This window comes from Polypterus senegalus, chromosome 8 (genome assembly GCF_016835505.1).
Source record: "Polypterus senegalus isolate Bchr_013 chromosome 8, ASM1683550v1, whole genome shotgun sequence".
Lineage (NCBI taxonomy): Eukaryota > Metazoa > Chordata > Cladistia > Polypteriformes > Polypteridae > Polypterus > Polypterus senegalus.
This window is the reverse complement of record NC_053161.1, coordinates 158,912,342-158,934,074: the sequence shown is the minus strand read 5'-3', so window position 1 is coordinate 158,934,074 and position 21,733 is coordinate 158,912,342. Positions and strand designations below refer to the sequence as shown.

General features: G+C 39.9%; 1 protein-coding gene across 1 annotated transcript in view; it reads left to right on the top strand.

Annotated features, from left to right (window-relative positions):
- LOC120533237 (NACHT, LRR and PYD domains-containing protein 3-like) overlaps nt 1–21,733 on the top strand; it is a 59,719-nt gene that overhangs the window by 12,853 nt on the left and 25,133 nt on the right. Inside the window, 2 exon segments of the mRNA XM_039760018.1 lie at nt 10,879–11,045; nt 11,240–11,414. Of these exon segments, the coding sequence (XP_039615952.1) occupies nt 10,879–11,045; nt 11,240–11,414 (342 nt within the window).

The window sequence follows — 21,733 nt, the reverse complement described above, 5'->3', positions numbered from 1 at the left end:
ACCGGAAACAACGTCATCATGATGGGACGGAAGTGAGGTGGATTGATGGAGCGGAAGTGACGTCATAATGGTGGGCCGGAAGTGACGTCATCGCGGCCATTTTGTAATCCTGGAAGTGGAGGAATTATTTTTCTTCAAGTTTTCTGTTGAGCAAAGAGATTCAGGTAAGTACCACGTGACAACCCTCTATCTCGCGATGTTTCACTCACCTTTAGGCTCTTTGACTGCCTCCTAATCGCACATGTGTGACAATATATATATATATATATATATATCCATCCATCCATTTTCTAACCCGCTGAATCCGAATAGGGTCACGGGGGTCTGCTGGAGCCAATCCCAGCCAACACAGGGCACAAGGCAGGAACCAATCCTGGGCAGGGTGCCAACCCACCGCAGGACACACACAAACACACCCACACACCAAGCACACACTAGGGCCAATTTAGAATCGCCAATCCACCTAACCTGCATGTCTTTGGATTGTGGGAGGAAACCGGAGTGCCGGAGGAAACCCACGCAGACACGGGAGAACATGCAAACTCCACGCAGGGAGGACCCAGGAAGCGAACCCGGTCTCCTAACTGCGAGGCAGCAGCGCTACCACTGCGCCACCGTGCAGCCATATATATATATATATATATATATATATATATATATATATATATATATATATATATATATATATATATATATATATATATATATATATATATATATATATATATATATATATATATATATATATATATATATATATATATATATATATTTCAACCAATGTATATATCTGAATAGATGAATTCAAACCAATGTATATATCTGAATGGATGTATCTCAACCAATGTATATATATCAGAATGGATCTATGCAAACCAATTTATATATATCTCAACCAATGTATCTAAACCAATGTGTATTTCTGACCGGATGTATTCAAACCGATGTATATATCTCAACCAATATATCCTAACCAATGTATATATCTGAACCGAAATATATATCTGAACTTATGTATTAAAACCAATGTATATATTCAAACCAATGTATCTGAACCGATATATATATCTGAACCAATGTATATATTTATGAACCAATCTTTTTTTCCCAATATATATATATTGTCACGCTTGGGTCACAGATTTGCACAGAGACACTCGGGATCGTGGAAATAAGAAGGAATTTTATTCAAACACTGCAAACAAACATTTGTCACTTCAAACTTGCTCCTTGACAAAGATGACAGTTTCGTCTTTCAATTAAGGGTCTCGTAAGTTTCTTCTTCTTCGAATGTAAACGTGTCAGGAGCAGAGGCAGTCTGAGAGAGAGAAAAAGCAAAAGAAATCAATACCAAATCTGACAGGCGCTGCATACGGCTTTTTAAGTCTGCGGAGTACCGCGCGAGGCTTGTATTGCGCGTTATAGTGCAAGGATAAGGAGCAATGTGAGGGTAGTCAGTGTTTCAGGCTTTGTGGTTTTCCCAGGGGCGTCTGTGTCTTTTTGGGGTGCGATCAGCCCTCCAGCTCACAATATATAAAGTCGGCGTCAGAATATATAAAGTTAAAACTTGAATATATAAAGTCATTCCCGAATATATAAAGTCAAAACTTGATTATATAAAGTCAAAAGTTGAATATATAAAGTCAGCGCTGGAATATATAAAGTCATTCCCGAATATATAAAGTGAAAACTTGAATATATAAAGTCAGCGTCGGAATCTATAAAGTCATTCCTGATTATATAAAGTCAACATCGGAGTATATAAACTCATTCCTGAATATATAAAGTCAAAGTCAAAATATATTGATTGAAACAACTCTGAACTGAACTAAGTTAACAAAAACGTATTCAGAAAAATAAATTAAAAAACACTGTTCGGTTAATGTTTTGAAAATGATGCATGTGCCCTGCCCAGGATTGGTTCCTGCCTTGCGCCCAGTGTTGGCTGGGATTGGCTCCAGCAGACCCCCGTGACCCTGTGGTCGGATTCAACAGGTTGGGAAATGGATGGATATTCCAGCGCTTACTTTATATATTCAAGTTTTGACTTTATATATTCCAGCGCTGACTTTATATATTGCAACGCTGACTTTATATATTCCGACGCTGACTTTATATACTCAGGTTTTGACTTTATATATTTGGGAATGACTTTATATATACCGACGCTGACTTTATATATTCAAGTTTTGACTTTATTTATTCCGACAGTAACTTTATATAATCAAGTTTTGACTTTATATATTCAGGAATGACTTTATATATACAAGTTTTGACTTTATATAGTTAAATTTAGTCATCATTGCATACATTTTTCTTCACCATGTAAATATAAAGAGTAAATTCGCCTTACTTTCCAACCAAAGATATTTATTTTTGTTGACTAAATAGAACTTGAAAAGATATATTTTTTCGAATGTGGTTGCGCAATTCAGATCGAGTTGACGCGCACTACATCGAGCCCGCATGCTATTGTGGTTTCGCCAGCGTGCCTCAATAAGTCATCCTCCCCTCACTCTTACTTTTTTACCGTTCATCTAATGAATACACTGAGTATGGCTTTACCAAAACAATCATTGATGGTGAATAAAGTATCCATTATTCATAAAGCTTCAACTGGTGATCTGTCTTTCTGCGTTAACCGCATATTTTTTCATATGTCTCAAACCAAGGGGATGCGAGGGTAAAATGAATCGGGTAGCGTGCGTACATACTCAGTGCACCCCCTCTCGGGAATTGAACCTCGGACGTCGGCGCTAGACCTCTACCATTGCGCCACGGCGTGTGGTTTGTCTATTTGAGAGTATATAGATGGGGTATATATGTACATATATATATATATATATACCCGCGTTTCGCAGCAGAGAAGTAGTGTGTTAAAGAAGTTATGAAAAAGAAAAGGGAACATTTTAATAATAACGTAACATGATTGTCAATATACAGTAATTGTTTTACACTGTCTTCCTTTAGCGGGACATTGACTTTTTCCACCGTGTGCTTTGTTTCCGCAGTAGCTGCACTTATGAATATGCTTGTATGTATCAGACGCTTCATATTTTTTTGCTGCCTTTTCAATTGTGTAATTCGGTTTTTGTTCAGCGCTCTTTGGAACTGTTGCTTTTGTCTGTGCACTCGTCAGTTCACGTGAGCCGCTCGGTGTACATGCATCGAAGTTTCCCAGCTGTGCTGGTGCCATCTCGTGTGATGTCCACGGCTGTATTTAATGTTAGCCCGGCACTTAAAAGTTTCTCTCGCAGTTTCGCCGAGTTTGTGCCAAACACCACCCTGACCATCTCATCTTCCTCTGCATAAGCACAGTCCTTCACCCGTGAATATTTAGCGGCAGTGTTTCTATTGGATTGCTGCTGACGGATGGCCTTATATGGGCAGGCACTAAATTACGTGGGAGGCGTAACTCCGCCTCCCACAGGCATCGAGCAGAAGTCTTTTATAGTCTATAGACGAAAAAATAGGTTCCAGTTATGACCATTACATGTAGAATTTCGAAATGAAATCTGCCTAACTTTTGTAAGGAAGCTGTAAGAAATGAGCCTGCCAAATTTCAGCCTTCTACCTACACGGGAAGTTGGAGAATTAGTGATGAGTGAGTGAGTGAGTGAGTGAGTGAGTGAGTGAGTGAGTGAGTGAGGGCTTTGCTTTTTATTAGTATAGATATACGATCCATTAATAGTTCATCTGCGTTTGTGTCCATGGGTGCCAATATTGCAAAACCATCAGAAATTGGTCCATACTGCTTTAGAATCCATGAACAAATTTATCACAGAACTGGACTATTGCATCCTGCTGAGGGTGAACCAAGGACATATGCACAATTATATATACTGGACACAGAGGAAGCATTAAAACAATGGTTATTGTCATCTGAAAACCTGAACTGTGTTGAAACTGTGATGACTAAATTGGCTAAGATTATGTTGAAAATCCCTATGCAGAGACATATAAAAGGCTCTATGAGGTTAAAAGAGAAGCCAATCGACAGTTCCAAAGAACAGGACAATCCCTGACAAATGTTGTAATTGCAATTAGACAGGGTTGATAGAAAGATCCTCGAAGATATAACAATGCTGCTGCTAATGAAATTGCCATAATATTTGCTAATGAAGGCGGAGAACCGCCATTTGAAAGAGATTTACTGATCTATACTGAGCAACCAAAAATGATCACACTGCAACTTAAAGAATAAATATCCTCAACCCAAATTTAGATCCAATGACCTACCCTTTGCTATTTACAAATGGGGAAGAGGAATGGGGAACAGAGTTAAAGAAGCAAAATCATATGGACAAGAGACAACTCATCACACAAAGAGAATTTTATTGTTACCGGCTTGCTGTAAGAGCTGAAAGGTTTAACCCTATGCTGGAAAACTGACACAGCAATATATAGTGGATGCTTCTGTAAAGACCAAAGCAAATAGCCTGAATTATATCAAAGAATCAGCCAAAATTAAAAGTTCACCAATACAATGTACTTCAAGATTATCTGGCAACCAGAAGAGAAAATGAAAGCTTATTACCAGGTAAGACTTCTATACTTTCTTCAAGTTTTCAAGGTAGTCCAAGGCAGATGGTACAAAGATACCAAGATGCAATGTGCATTATACTAAATACAGAAAGCCAGATCTGTTTATAACAATGACATGTAACCCTAAATGGACAGAAATAAAGGAAAATTTGCAATACGGCAAAAAAAGTTGAACACCAACCTGATTTAGTAGAAAGAGTTTTTAACATAAAATTGAAATGTTTGCTTGATAATTTAATTAAGAATCATGCCTTCGGATTAGTGGATGCATATGTGCATGTTATTGAATTTCAGAAACAAGGACTTCCACATGCACATATTTTACTCATTCTTGGAAAAGACCATAAGCCTAATACAGAAGAAGACATTGACAAAACTGTATGCACTGAAATACCTGATAAAGAAAAAAATCCACAATTATGGAAAGCTGTCACAAGCTACATGGTACATTGACCATGTGGAAAAGAAAATCTGAATAGTCTGTGCATGTTAGATGGAAAATGCACCAAATGATTTCCTAAATCTTTTCAAGAATGCACCTTGGGAAATATTGACGGATATCCTATATATAGAAAACGAGAAGGCACATTGGCTTTAATAAATGGCAGAATAATCGATAACTCACGAATCGTGCCTTATAATCCATTTTTAAGTTTAAAGTATGATTGTCTATAAACATAGAAATATGTTCCTCGATTGTTAGTGTCAAATATCTATTTAAGTACGTTTATAAAGGCCATGACTGTGCGAGTGTGGAAGTAAAGGAGGCACCCACAAACATCTTAATGCACTATGAGACACAGACCTTTGTTGACTCAGGCTACGTGAGAGCCCCAGAAGCTAGCTGGAAACTGTTCGGTATGAAAATGCATGATCAATCTCATACTATAGACTGACTTCCGGTTCATTTGCAACCTGTTTACTTTAATCCAGACAATGCAGAGAATTTGGAAATTGTTGTAACACGTTCTGAAACCAAAAACACTAAACTCATGGCTTGGTTTAAACTCAATAGAGAGGATCTCTCTGCATGAAAATATAACTACATCAATATTCTGAAGCATTAGACATGGAACCAAAAAAACTGTAAGTGGCAGAAAAGGCACAAAGGTGCACATAAAGTAATTGGAAGAATGTATACAGTAAGCATAAGAGAAGCTGAAACATATTTTTGCGTCTTCTGTTATTGCACGCTAAAGGCGCAACAAGTTACAATTATCTGAAGTCGTTTAATGAAGCTATAAGTTCCAGTTTCCGAGAAGCTGCAAAGCACCGTGGGCTTCTCATAGATGACACGGTGTGGGAAAACACAGTAGCCGATGCAGTTGTGTTTAATATGCCATGACATATCAGAGATTTGTTCGCATATATTTGTCTGTTTGGAACATCAATTGAACCAGAGAAGCTGTAGGAAAAGTTTAAGATATGTATGACTGAAGATTTTTGCATGACATTACATAATGGAGATGGTGAATGTACGCAGTGTGAAATGTATGCCCTTAAGGAGCTGCATGATATTTTTCAAAGTGATGGTCAAAATAGTGAATTGAATTTTAATTTGCCCGATCCTCGTCTTCCCACCTTGACTAGGGTTGTATTTAATGGTGCAATTGAACAAACAGCAGAAAAAATGATACAGACTTTAAATGAAGAGCAAAGATTAGCATTCGATGAAATAGTCAGAGCCATGTCTGACAAGAACAATGCAAGTTGCTATTATTTGGATGGTCCTGTGGGAAGTGGTAAGACTTATTCGTATAAGACACTGATGCATTACATTAGGGGAAGAAATGAAATTGTTCTTCCTGCTACTTCAACTGGAATTACAGCTAATTTATTAATTGGAGGGAGTACTTCCTATTTGCAGTATGGACTTGTCCGAATATTGTAGAAAATATAACCGAGAATAGTGTAGCTGCAAATTTATTTAGACAGGCCAAGCTTTTGATTATAAATGAGTGATCAATGATGTCAGGTCTTGCTCTAAATGTGATTGAAAGAATTTTACAGGAAACCGTAATGAAAAATAATATTCCTTTTGGAGGAAAGGTTTTGCTGATGGGAGGCGATTTTCGCCAGTGCCTCACCATAGTTAAACACGGAACAAAACAAGCAATCCTACAAGCAAGTCTGCATGACAATAAGTTTTCCAAGGCTTCAAAAGGCTCACTCTAAAAAATAACATGAGATCAGTTGGTCCACAGTTTACTGAATGGCTAATGAAGCTTAGAAACAGAAGTCTTACCAAGGATTGTGACTTAGATGAAGATATTATAGAAATACCGTATGAGTATTTATGTCATGGTTCGTTAGTAACCGAAATCTTTGGAGATAATATTAATCCACACATGGTTAGGACTATGACTGGAAAGGCAATTTTATGCCCTAAAAATTCAGATGTCGATCAATTAAACAAGGGTGTTCTTAATAACATGTCAGGCAACGTTGTAATATACTTGAATGATGACTCAATACAAACTGATGATGATGATGAAAGAAATAACTTTTCTGTTGAGTTTTTGACTACCCTTTCTCCATCTGGGTTTGCTCCACATAGTCTGAAATTTAAGATCGGAGCTATTATTATGTTAGTGAGAAATTTAAATAGTAAACAAGGTTTGTGCAATGGAACACGACTTATTGTTAGAGATCTTAAACCCAATGTAATTGAGGCGGAGATTATTACTTGCTCAAGTATAGCTGATGTTGTGCTTATACCAAGTATAGATTTGATTAGCAATGATACTGATTTTCCATTTAAGCTGAGAAGAAGACAATTCCCTATAAAAATTGCTTTTGCTATGACAATAAACATAAAGTCCCCGGGACAGACACTCGATATAGTTGGAATTTTTTAGTTTTTGGACATGGACAACTGTATGTTGCCTTTTCAAGAGTAAGACGATCACAAGATTTAAAAGTGAAAGTCCTAGATTCACCATCACAGGGAAAGCTGATTGAGGGAAGTGAGGGAATATTTACTAAAAACATCATTCATCACGAGGTTGTTTTTCATCAAGACACATGAGTGCTTACATTTAACACTGTAGCTCCCAAACCATTTGACCAATATATTGATCTATTTAACTAAAATTTGGTATACAGATTATATTATGTGGCCTCTACTGTCCAGTTTCGGAGTAATTGACCTCCGACGTCAAAGGTCACCCGAGTAAAGTCAAATCAAATGTATTCACTGCACAGTTGTGTGCAATGTGCCTTTACAGTCACCTGCAGCTCCCAAACAATTTGACCAACACACCTAATTTTTCGTAAACATATATGGTCAATGAAGGTCAAGGGTCAACAGAGTATAATCAAATCAAGTGCATTCACAGCATGTTATTGTGCAGTGCGCCATTACTAGTTGACAAATAACAGCTGTAAGTCAGGTTAGGGACATAAGCAGAAAACGTGAAGGACACAAGTAAGTTGTTTTAGGAAGTGCTGATGTCTGCTTAATCAGTATGGTTACAGAGTCCAGTGTGCAATGTACATGAACGTATTAATAACTAGCAGTTCTGACATGAATTCTATGAATATGTAATTATGTGAGTGTTTATAATGCTGAAGATCCTGCATGACATCAGAAGCGTCAATATGCCACCGATTTTCTTGCTGCAGGATGGGACATCTGATTTGTCAGCATTCTCCCATGTGCTGTGATGTCCTAATGCTTCTCTCCATCCTAAATATGTATATATACAGGGTTATGCATTATATTTCTGGGAATGAATGTTACCTGTTAAAGCAAGTTAAATACATATATCTCTTTTTGTACCATATTTCTCTCCTTTGTAATTATTTTCCGCCAGGTACAAATGGTATAATATTTGGGTTCTAGTCAAATCTACTTCAAGAAACACGTTCCAGGGAGAAAGGGTGTCATAAATTCTATCCCTTATTAATTATCCATTCCTTTCGAGGCTATGTCAACCTGTTAACGGCCTTTCATCACAACCCACCCAGTATTCCCATAGGCTAAGTGACCAGTCAGTTTCTGAGATGTTAACAATACTACATATACAGTGCATCCAGAAAGTATTCACAGTGCATCAGTTTTTCCACATTTTGTTATGCTACAGCCTTATTCCAAAAAGGATTAAATTCATTTTTTTCCTCAGAATTCTACACACAACACCCCATTATGACAACGTGAAAAAAGTTTACTTGAGGTTTTTGCAAATTTATTAAAAATAAAAAAAACTGAGAAATCACATGTACATAAGTATTCACAGCCTTTGCTCAATACTTTGTCGATGCACCTTTGGCAGCAATTATAGCCTCAAGTCTTTGTGAATATGATGCCACAAGCTTGGCACACCTATCCTTGGCCAGTTTCGCCTATTCCTCTTTGCAGCACCTCTCAAGCTCCATCAGGTTGGATGGGAAGCGTCAGTGCACAGCCATTTTAAGATCTCTCCAGAGATGTTCAATCAGATTCAAGTCTGGGCTCTGGCTGGGCCTCTCACGGATGTTCACAGAGCTGTCCTGAAGTCACTCCTTTGATATCTTGGCTGTGTGCTTAGGGTCGTTGTCCTGCTGAACGATGAACCGTTGACCCAGTCTGAGGTCAAGAGCGCTCTGGAGCAGGTTTTCATCCAGGATGTCTCTGTACATTGCTGCAGTCATCTTTCTCTTTATCCTGACTAGTCTCCCAGTTCCTGCCGCTGAAAAACATCCCCACAGATGATGCTGCCACCACCATGCTTCACTGTAGGGATGGTATTGGCCTGGTGATGAGCGGTGCCTAGTTTCCTCCAAATGTGACACCTGGCATTCACACCAAAGAGTTCAATCTTTGTCTCATCAGACCTGAGAATTTTGTTTCTCATGGTCTGAGAGTCCTTCAGGTGCCTTTTGGCAAACTCCAGGCGGGCTTCTATGTGCCTTTTACTAAGGAGTGGCTTCTGTCTGGCCACTGTACCATATAGGCCGGATTGGTGGATTGCTGCAGAGATGATTGTCCTTCTGGAAGGTTCTCCTCTCTCCACAGAGGACCTCTGGAGCTCTGACAGAGTGACCATCGGGTTCTTGGTCACCTCACTGACTAAGGCCCTTCTCCCCCGATCGCTCAGTTTAGATGGCCGGCCAGCTCTAGGAAGAGTCCTGGTGGTTTCGAACTTCTTCCACTTACAGATTATGGAGGCCACTGTGCTAATTGGGACCTTCAAAGCAACAGAAATTTTTCTGTAACCTACCCTAGATTTTTGCCTCAAGACAATCCTGTCTCGGAGGTCTACAGACAGTTCCTTTGACTTTATGCTAGGTTTGTGCTCTGACATGAATTGTCAACTGTGGGACCTTTATATAGACAGGTGTGTGCCTTTCCAAATCATGTCCAATCAACTGAACTTACTACAGGTGGACTCCAATTAAGCTGCAGAAACATCTCAAGGATGATCGGGGAAACAGGATGCACCTGAGCTCAATGGCAAAGGCTGTGAATACTTATGTACATGTGATTTCTCAGTTTTTTTATTTTTAATAAATTTGCAAAAATCTCAAGTAAACTTTTTTCACGTTGTCATTATGGGGTGTTGTGTGTACAATTCTGAGGAAAAAATTAATTGAATCCATTTTGGAATACGGCTGTAACATAACAAAATGTGGAAAAACTGATGCACTATGAATACTTTCCGGATGCACTGTAAGTACATATTTTTTATCATAATTTTAGTATATTGTTCTCACAACACTCAGCATTACTATCTTTAACTAGCTAGAATTTCTGTCCTGGACTAACCAGGAGTTTTTCTGACCTTTAATAGAAATTTGTTTTTCTAAGAAAACCTTTTCACAGAGTAGAGTGAAAATGATTCACTGAATAGTGTGGCAAGTCCTTTGAAGCAGAGCTGACACACATAACACTACAGAATTCCATCATTCTCACTAGCTGGAAGTGAGCTGACTTGTGGTCTGCAGGTAATAATAATAATAATTATTATTATTATTATTAATGAATAATAATTCATTGTAGGTCAAATGGATACAATGGACACTAGGTGTCCTGTATCCCTCTGGGGTTAGGCTTTTTGAGTCTGGTTTCACCTGGGATAAAGGAGAACATTCTGTGAGGTATCTGGAATTCCTCATCCCTCTCCTAACTTATAGGAGACAGGGCAGAAAAATGAAAAAACAAAGACATCAATACAGGACTACAGAAATAATAAATAAGAAAACAAAATCAATAAAACTATATGCAAAATAATATTTAAAAGGTAACAAAAACATCAAATAAAAAAAAGAATAAAATAAAAATAACCTGTGACTCCTGTGTCTCTGCACCTCCTCCATTTTATTTAATTTCTATCTTCTTCTCTTTTCCTTCAGGTTTGACGCAGGTATTCTCTGAAGTTATAAAAACATTCTCACATGAAGATCTCCTCAAAATTACTGAGTACTATAAGCCCTACCTGGTCTATGTAATTGAGTATGATATCACTAGTATCCTGCAGAACCTGGTCACCAAGGACATCCTGACTAATGATCAGGCAAAGGTAAGCAAACCTCCCTGTTAATTCCTAGGAAGAACATCAAACATGAGGAAGTGAGCAGAGAGATTGAGCTCAGGAGAACTGTCTCCTACCCCTGGATAAAACAGACTGATCCTGCATGATAAACTATTTGTATGAGGTCATCACACCAGTAATCCTCTCTAAACTAGGCATTTGCTAACTTGTTCATCTTTCAGAAATTCAAACTCAAAGAAGTGTCCAGGGGACAAACAGGTGTGGAGTTTTTTATCAATGATGTGATGAAGATGGACAGAGTAGTGCTGGTCAGCCTGTGGAAGGCACTGGCTGAAGAAATAGTGAGATTTCCATCCCCCAATCTGACAAAAATACTTGAGGAGGTGACAAAGGGAGGTGAGTGAATGGAGTTTTGTGTCAAAATGATGCTGTGAATGTCTAGAAACACTGAGAAGGAACACAAATGGAGGGAAAAAGAAACACAATATAAAATACAAAATGATAAACATGCAATGACATACTAGATTTACCTGTCTAGATACTGTTATTGTCATTATCCTTGGGAAGCCAATACTAACTCCTTTTTTCATTCCTTTAAGGGACCCAAACAGGGAAAGGAAATGGGTGACACCTAAATAATTAATGTCACATTTTGTCATCTTTGATCATTTGCTGCATGTCTCCCCTTCTGCCCCTAAAATCATTCACAGTCACAAGATTACAGAGAGACTGTTTAATTCCTTTTTAATTGTCAGGATCTTAGCATAAAGTCAAACCACACATCAGACAGATTATCTGACATAGTTTAAAAAGAAATGTTTATAGTTTAAATATATATCTCTTAATACATTTCTGGATACATTACAGATACCACAAATAGACGCTTTTATTGCGGAGGAACTTGATAAACCTCTGGCGTTATCAGAATTACTAGATGCTATAAAGTCACTCCAAGGCGGGAAAGCAGCAGGCCCTGATGGCTACCCTGCAGAATTTTACAAGAAATTCTCCGCTCAGCTAGCTCCCCTCTTATTAGCAACATTTACAGAAGCCGGAGATAACCAATCTCTTCCTCAAACCTTTTGTAGCATTTTTTTGCTTTGAAAGATTCAATTTGAAGTCATCTTTGCAACATTATTAAATACTTCTATTGGTGCAGTCTTGTACTGACTCCCTACAAACATGGTGCCTATGTGTTCAACGTTCATATTCAACCTAATCAGTATATTGGTGAACTTAATCCCTATCTATTTCCTTTTATTTGAGGAGCATATGTCAATATGTTCCTCTAGTAGGAAAGAAGAACTTATTGCGCTTTCTAATGTAGGAGACATATAGATTTTGATTTCAAATTTGGGATTGCCCTTTTTCATTAAAATCAGCTGTACCTCACTCCAGGCCCTCTTTCTGTCTTTCACCCTTAAATAAATCTCTGCCACTCAGAACTTACCATAAAGCCTGCTTCATGTTTATGTGAATTTTGAAATGGTCATGACAGTAAAAGGCTAACAGAAACTGGTTCTATTGTCTTTTTCCATTTCTGATCTTAGTGCCATTGCCAGATGTATATCTGTAATTACTAAGCTGGAGAATATTTTATTTAGTGTACTTTGGAGGTAGGCAAACCCACTTAGGAAATGAAATAAAGAACAGTGTAGGTGTATATATATATATATATATATATATATATATATACATTGTGATTTAAATAAAGTTCTTCAGACAAAAATAAAGGTTTGGGGACCATCCCCGTATATTGTCGGCGAGACAATAAGCAAAGATGATGATTCAAAGTCTTGAAATACAGTGAATGAATGATTCAGACAAAATGGTGTTTATATCTCAATGACAAAACATGTGACAGGAAGTGGTTGGCAGAAGGGACGTCATCAGGGTTGGCCGGAAGTAATGTCATCATGGATGGCCGGAAGTGACGTCATCGTGGCCATCTTGAAAACCCGAAAGTTGATTTATTATTTCCCGTCTTGGTTTCTGTTGGCAAAAAGAGTTCAGGTAAGCACCATGTGACAACCCCTTATCTCACGATGTTTCACTCACCTTTAGGCTCTCTGACTGCCTCCTAATCACACATGTGTGACATGACCCCACCCCCTCAGCCCAGACCCCTCAGGTTGGGCGACCTGCACCGCGAGGTCGTGGACACGAGAGAGAGCATCTGCGTTGGCTTGCAAGGAACCCCTACGATAAACGACACTGAAACGATAAGGTTGTAACTCCAAAAACCACCTAGTGATGCGTGAGTTTGTCTCACGATGAAGGGACATCCACCGCAAAGCGGCATGATCCGTCACCAGAGTAAACTCACGTCCCAATAGATAGTATCTCAGAGCCGTAACAGCCCACTTGATCGCCAAGGCTTCCCGCTCCACCGTAGCATACCTGGTCTCTCGTTCCAACAATTTCCGGCTAAGGTACATCACGGGGTGTTCAGCACCATCGACGCATTGACTCAGCACGGCACACAATCCTGTGGCCAAAGCGTCGGTCTGGAGAATAAAAGGAATAGAAAAATCAGAAGATTTTAACATAGGTGCTGACGTTAGGGCCAACTTTAGGTCACAGAATACTTTATCAGCCACATCATCCCATACCACTTTCAAAGGTGCCCGTTTCTTTGTTAAATTAGATAAGGGCGAAGCAATTTCAGAGAAAAGCGGTACAAAACGGCGATAGTATCCCGCTAACCCTAAAAATGTTTGAACCTGCCGCTTATTCATCAGACGGGGCCAATTCATGATGGCATCAATTTTATTACATTGTGGTTTGACAATGTCCCCCCCTACTACATAGCCTAAATATTTGGCCTCTTTTAAACAGAAGAAACATTTCTTAGTATTAATACGAAGCCCGGCTGACGCTAGTGTGGAGAGCACTGCTTTAACCTGCCCTACATGGTCCTTCCATGTGCCAGAATAGATGACAACATCATCCAGGTAGGTGGCACTATAGTAATTGTGGGGCCGTAGCAGTGTGTCTACCAGACGTTGAAAAGTAGCCGGCGCCCCATGCAAACCAAAAGGAAGGACCTTGTATTGCCAATTTTCATTGGGTGTACTAAATGCATTTTTTTCTTTAGCGGAGTCCGCTAAGGGAACTTGCCAATACCCTTTAGTCATGTCAATAGTAGTTAGAAATCGAGCGTTCCCTAGCCGATCAAGTAAATCATCTATTCGCGGCATGGGATATGCATCGAACTTAGAGACCTGATTAAGTTTGCGGAAGTCATTACAAAACCTCCACGAACCATCAAGTTTAGAAGTTAAGACAATTGGACTAGACCAAGGGCTATAGCTAACCCCTAAGTCCAGCATTTGTCTAACTTCTAACTCTACTTCTGCTTTCTTTGCTTCCGGGAGCCTGTAAGGTCTCTCTCTGACAATGACACCAGGGTCTGTTATAATATCATGGACAATCAACGCAGTACGTCCAGGTGCCTCATCCACTACTTTGGGGACAGACAAGATAGCACCCTCGAGATCTTGTCGTTGTTGAAACGTTAACTCGGGACCAAAATTGAAATGTGCACATGACGTGAAGAGAGAACGAGGTTGTCCAGAGACAGGATCAAGATCCCTGTCTTTCCATGGCTTTAATAAATTAATGTGGTAAACTTGTTCACTCGGTCGACGATTAGGTTGTTTCACCAAATAGTCCATGAGTCCTTTTCTTTCTTTTATTTCATACGGGCCCTGCCAATGTGCTAATAATTTTGAGTGGGAGGTTGGAACAAGCACCATGACACGATCACCCGGGATGAACTCCCGGATGGTGGTGTTTTTATTATAATAAAGAGACTGCACTGCTTGTGCTTTAGCCAAATTGTCTTTTAGAATAGGTCTAATTTTCTCTAGCCTATCGCGTAATTGCGCGATATATTCAAGAATATTTGAAGTAGGGAGGACCTCCTCTTCCCATCCTTCTTTTAACATATCCAAAAGGCCTCTGGGTTGTCTTCCATACAATAACTCAAAAGGAGAGAAACCTGTAGAGGTCTGCGGGACTTCCCTGTAAGCAAACAAAACAAGAAAAAGTAACTGATCCCAGTTTCTTCCATCCTCATTAACTACCTTACATAACATCTGTTTTAATGTTTGATTAAAGCGTTCTACCAACCCGTCAGTTTGGGGATGATAGACCGACGTTTTCAGATGTTTTATTTGGAGTAATCTGGCTATTTCCTTGAACGTCTGCAAAGTGAAAGGAGTCCCTTGGTCTGTTAAAACCTCTTTGGGGATCCCAACACGAGCGAATATCCCTACCAATTTCTGTGCGATGTTTTTTGTATTAGCTGAACACAATGGGACAGCTTCTGGGAAGCGAGTGGCATAATCGACTAATATCAAAATATACTTAAATCCTTATAACGAGGGTTCTAATGGTCCTACGAGGTCGATGCCGACTCTTTCAAATGGGATATCAATAAGGGGAAGGGGAACAAGATGAGCTTTTGTCCTTCTAGGAATCTGGCGAAGTTGACACTCTGGACAGGAAGCGCAAAATCGTTGGACCTCCTCATTTATTCCCGGCCAGTAAAATCAGAGCTTTATTCTCTCTAAAGTTTTATCGGAGCCTAAATGGGCTCTCAGATGGTGAGCATGTGCTAATTCACACACTTGTCGCCGATAAGTGCGTGGTATTAGCAACGATGTTCGCACTTCACCCCCTTGCTCTGCCACTCTATATAACAAATCATTTTTGATTACAAAGAATGGCATCAGTGGCATGGGATCTAGAGTTGTATAACCCTCGGTGGATACAATAGCATTCCTAGCAAATTTTAAGGAATCATCATTCCATTGTTATCTTTTAAATGAAGAAGGAGTTAATCTAAATTGCGAAGTTAAGGTTTGAATTGGGTCTGGTGTGCCCTCAAGGGGTGGGGCATCTGCTTCCACGTCCTCCACGTTAGCTTTATCGGCTCCCGCAGAGGACGATGGGACATCGATTTTCTTCGCAATGGGTGCTTGTATCAGTCCGTGATACTAGGGGACATGGCGTGGAGGCAGTCGGAAAAGTATTTTCCATGACTAAGCCTAAATTTCTCACTGGTACAGTTATGTTTTTACCGCTGTTAATTTTATTCCAGTCTCTTCCAAGTATAACTGGAAATGGGGGTTCCGGTAATACAGCCATATTCATATTCGTCATATTTTGATTCACTCACACCACACATCTGGCTGTCTTATAATAAAGGATGTCCCCATGAGTACATTTGAGACTAGTTTTTAGTCTAGTCCACTGTTGCGGTAAAACAAAACGAGCAGCAACAATAGAAATGTTACTCCCGGAATCAAACATTGCTCTTACCTTTCTGCCATTGATAATAACTGTACCTGTGTAAGGTAAAGATAAAGGGTTATTCACGATGGCACTATACCTTTCTCCCTTCACCAATGAACAGTCCATGGGCTGGCAGGGGCAGTTAGGAGACAGATGTCCAACCTCTCCACACTTGTAACAGCGGAGTAGGTTAGCTGGTCTGTCCCTTCTATGGACGGCAGGTTCGGGAGCTTGTCGAGAGGGCTCGGGAGCTGCCCCACGTGCCTGTTGGGTTCAGCGAGAGAACCGTTCTGATCACCCCGATTTGTAAGCCGCCCAATGACGCTCTGCGATCTAGATCAGGGTGTCCATGTCTTCAAAACTATGTTTTCGGACCTGCTGGGCAATATGCTCTGGGAGGGCATGCACAAAGGTCTCACATGCGAGTAATTCGGCCATCTTATGGGAGTTATTAATGTCTGGCCGTAGCCATCGACATACCTTACCCCAAGCTTCAAAGCCCTGGGTTCGTATAGGCCTCTCTGGGTCAAACAGCCACTCCCTCCATTCCCTTGCCTGCTGTTCCGATGATACGCCATAGCGTTTGAAGACCTCGAGTTTTAGAGCATCATAATCAGCAGCCTGCTCCTCGGTTAAATCATAGTAGGCTCTGTGCGCCGTTCCCTTCAGGTAGGGAGCCAGTTGGTATGCCCACTCCGACTTCGGCCATGCATTTCGTTTAGCAGTACGCTCAAAAATCAAAAAATAAGTTTCAATGTCGTCTGATTCAGTAAGGGGGCTCAGTGCAATGGAAGGTGACCGAACGACCTCCATCCGTACTCCCGCTGCAGCACGAGCTTCCGCTTCAGCCAATTGGGTCCTTGTCTCACCCATTTGAATCTTCAGGGTTTGTAGATCCCCCATGATGGTGTTCAAAACCGTGTTTAGGTTCTGTGCTTCAGACATCTTCGAACAGGATCCTGCCGGCTACGGCAATTGTGATTTAAATAAAGTTCTTCAGACAAAAATAAAGGTTTGGGGACCGCCCCCGTATATTGTCGGCGAGACAATAAGCAAAGATGATGATTCAAAGTCTTGAAATACAGTGAATGAATGATTCAGACAAAATGGTGTTTATATCTCAATGATAAAACATGTGACAGGAAGTGGTTGGCAGTCTGGAAGCTTTAACAGAATGGGACGTCATCAGGGTTGGCCGGAAGTGATGTCATCAGGGATGGCCGGAAGTGACGTCATCGCGGCCATCTTGAAAACCCGAAAGTTGATTTACTATTTCCCGTCTTGGTTTCTGTTGGCAAAAAGAGTTCAGGTAAGCACCACGTGACAACCCCTTATCTCGCAATGTTTCACTCACCTTTAGGCTCTCTGACTGCCTCCTAATCGCACATGTGTGACAATATATATATATAATATATATATATATATATATATATATATATATATATATATATTGGAAAGCGTACCCCCAGACACAGATAGACTGACACCAGAATGTCCAAAACACACTTCTTTTATTTTTATTCTTAGCACTTATTCTTGCATGTCTTCACGCACCAACTCTCTTCCTTTATGATCTTCTTCTTCTTCTTCTTTCTCTTTCTTGACCTCCTGTCCCTCCTCACAAGCTTTGTCTCCTTCCTCCCAACTCTAGCTTGTCTACTGGAGAGAGGCTTCCCCTTTTATTATGACCCAGATGAGCCCCAGGTGCTCCCCTTGACGTCATTTCTTGGTGTGGCGGAAGTGTCAGGAAAGCACCTGGAAGCACTCCGGGTGACCTTGGAATTACTTCTGGCAGCACTTCCTGGTGTGGCAGAAGTGCTGCCATCCCGGCTTCTCTACTTGTCCGAGCGCCCCCTGGCGGTGGCCACGTTCTCTCCAAATAAGTATTCTGTCCATTTGGCCCCCAAATATACCCAGGCGGCTGCTCTCTCATGGCCGAGGAGAAGGTTTGCCCAACTCGGGGACTATCGAGGCGTCCCGGCCGTGCAGTGTTCCCGGTCATCTGTGACAATATATATATATATATATATATATATATATATATATATATATATATATATATATATATATATATATATATATATGTTCAAAAAAATTAAGGGAACACTTAATCATCACAGTCTAACACTAAGGACCAGTTTATAATTCACACGATGTGACACGTGTTCCATTGCATACTACTTTACATAAATCTGGAAGATTTCACCAGGTGGTAGTGTGAGATATTGTTTGGCTTCGCTGTGTTGTGAATTGCCTGAAATACCCATTAAATTCTGAGGACACCCTGCCGCAACATCTCTAAAAGGAATGTTTAATGATTACATACATCAGTCCTTGGATTTGCCTGTTCCTGCAAGCATTGGGCACGAGAAAGAATTAAAATCCATGGATGGGTCATCAGCTCATCGCAAGGTGAACACAAGCACTCACATACACTAGCGTCACATTTTAGCGTCACCAAATCCCCACACCTTCATGTCTTTGGAAGGAAACCGGAGCACAATGTAGAAACCCACCAAGAAAACATGCAAACTCCAGGCAGGGGACACCAGGGACATTACTCCCTGTGAGATACCATGCCTCCCCCAACATGTGAAATTATTAATAGTGTTCATTATTTAAATGAAGTTAATGACTTATCTGTAAAATGTAACATCTGTATTTGTAAAAAGTGATATCAAGTATAAATGTGAGGATTCTAAATGTGCAGAGAACTGGAATATCATAAATTTTATGTGTTCTGTGTGTGGCGATTGCTGCTCTCAATGCAGGAGGAAGCCCCAGAAGCATGTAGTGATTAACAACTGGGTCAGTTTTAAGATGACATTCACCATGGTCTACTTTAATGATAGAATAAACTACGAGATTAAAGTGAATATTTCAAGATTAAAACCAAAATTTCCACTTTAATCACAAAATAGACATTTTCACTGTGTCCTTAATTTGTTTCTCTGCGGCTGAAATATACTGCTATACATTCTGATGCTGTTGTGAAGGTGCAAAAAAAAAATAGACGGTTCATAAGATGGTATGTGAGACTTTTAAAATGTATCATGTCATTACGATCGGGAATATGCGACTCTTGAACATAAAAGCACCACAAATGCATCTGTATGTCGGTGTTTTGCTTCACCACATCGAACCATTCATCAAACATCGATCCCGGAGGATCCTCAAAGCGGCTTTCTGTCACATGAAGATAGTAAACAGAGACTCTGACGTCATATTCCAACTTCATCACACTGAGCCCCACCGACTTATTGCTGGTACTGCAAATCTCACATGTGTCGCATTAATTTCTGAGAACTTGCTCAGAGGACACGTCAGATGAATGCTGGGAATGCATGGCAGCCATGATGCGTATGCATACACATTCTGAGCATGAAGTATACAGTAAACCAGCCCTTTGTTAGTGAAACTTCAAGGATTTCAGTCTGTCCAGTTAGGAAGTGTAAGTGATTGCTATCCCTTAACTGAACTAACTTGCTGTTAGAATGTGTTGATTGATTAAGTCTTCCCTTTATATTTTAAGTAGTACTAGGGGGCTTCGCTCACCAACCCCTGTGTTTGGTTAATCGGATATACAATTTAATTTTTCTTTTTCTTTGGAATTGTTTCAATTTCATTATTTGCACTTTTACTTTAATGCTTCATTAAAAACAATATTTTTTGAAGACACATTGTGACAACACAACGTATAACTGCCCGTGAGTGAATATTGTTTCTGTTTCTCTAATAAATAATCCAACTTTTTGTAATGTTTGTCCCTGTGAATTATTGATCGTCATAGCAAAAGCTATTCTCATGGTAAACTGTGAACATTTTAATACGAATGGCATATCAAGATCTCCTTTGGTGTGTAATGTTATTCGCGGAATATATACTACATTACCTTTCTTTTTGCCTGTTAAAATTTGCTTCTCTTCTCCGTGATCATAAATATACACCTGACCGAATTGTGTATTCTTTGAAATTAAAGTTGTCGTTGCTTTAACTGTCTCAGGACCGTAGATTCTCATAGTGTATGGTCCTTCATTATTTAAATCCGCATTTTGTGCATTGAATGATGTGAATGGGAAAAGTCTTTGTTGTCTACTGTCTGCCTTTTATTTCTGACCTCAATTTGTCCTGCTATTTTTTCAATTACACCTGGTTCTGATGATTAATCACCTTTTGTTTGCGATAATGCAATCTTTTCTATCTTTTCTTTGATACTGTAGCGACTGACATAATAAAGCGTCACAAAAGTTTTACTTGAACAATTGCAGATTTCCTAATCCCAACACAACTTTCTGGCACCCTCTCCAACCCCCCATCCCCCGGGTCTCGCCCCCCATTACCGCATCAATCAATACCCCAATATCAGTCTTCCATGCTGTACTCCCTCCTCCCGGACCGAACAGTCACTTAAAACCAAAAAGGCCTCAACCTGGCTGGGATGCTACAATACTTTCTAATTTTACTGCTTTCATATTCTTTACCTTTCTCTGCATGTGAATCGTGCCATCGTTTGTTTGTGCCTTCCGAATTCCACTGCTTTCATAATCTTTTATCTGCCTTTTTTTTTCTCTTCAACGCCTTTGGGTCTCTATTCTCCGTATTGTCCTTATATGCTTTATATGTGCTGAGAGCACAGGGTCTGTGTGTGCTACGTGCTTTTACACGACGAGTGTTTTTTGATGGGTGTGCTGTTATATGATATCTTTTGTAAGTAGGGCGTGTCTTGCAAGAATCTTATGTTCCACGGCCCTGGGACAATCTCTTGGCACCAAGTCTCATGTTTATGGTCTTTTAAATGTCTTCTGAGAACTTCTGAGAAGATCGCGTATCGTTGCCCTGCTTTTCCTTTCCTGGATTTTTTTTTTATAATATATATATACAAAAGGGTGAGTCAAAAATTATCCACACTCTGGCTGTAGAATTTATTTTAATCAACTTTCAGAAAAGAGAAATGCATAATTTTTTGACATAATCTCCCTGCTTTTCAATACACTTTGCCCATCTGTCAACAAGCATTCATATTCCTTCATTAAAAACAGTTTTAGGCTGAGTTGCGGGCCATGAATGCACCACTGTCTTCACCTCTTCATCAGATGGGAATCTTCATTCTCATAGGTCCAAATTTTGTTTGCAGATATCCAAACAGTTCTGTTTGTCCTCTTCTGTGAGTTGCTTCGGTACCCATCTCACACAAACTTTTTGAAACCCAAGTGTGTTGTGGATTATTTCATAGGCAGAACCATGGCTGATTTGCAAATGATTTGCCACTTTATCAACTGTCATTGATCTGTTCAACAGAATCATTTCATGTGCACTCTCGATGTTGTCATCAGCGTAGACATGGACGGGCATCCAGCTCCTTCTTCATGGCTGACACTTGTGTGACCTTCCTTGAACTTCTCTATCAATTCATA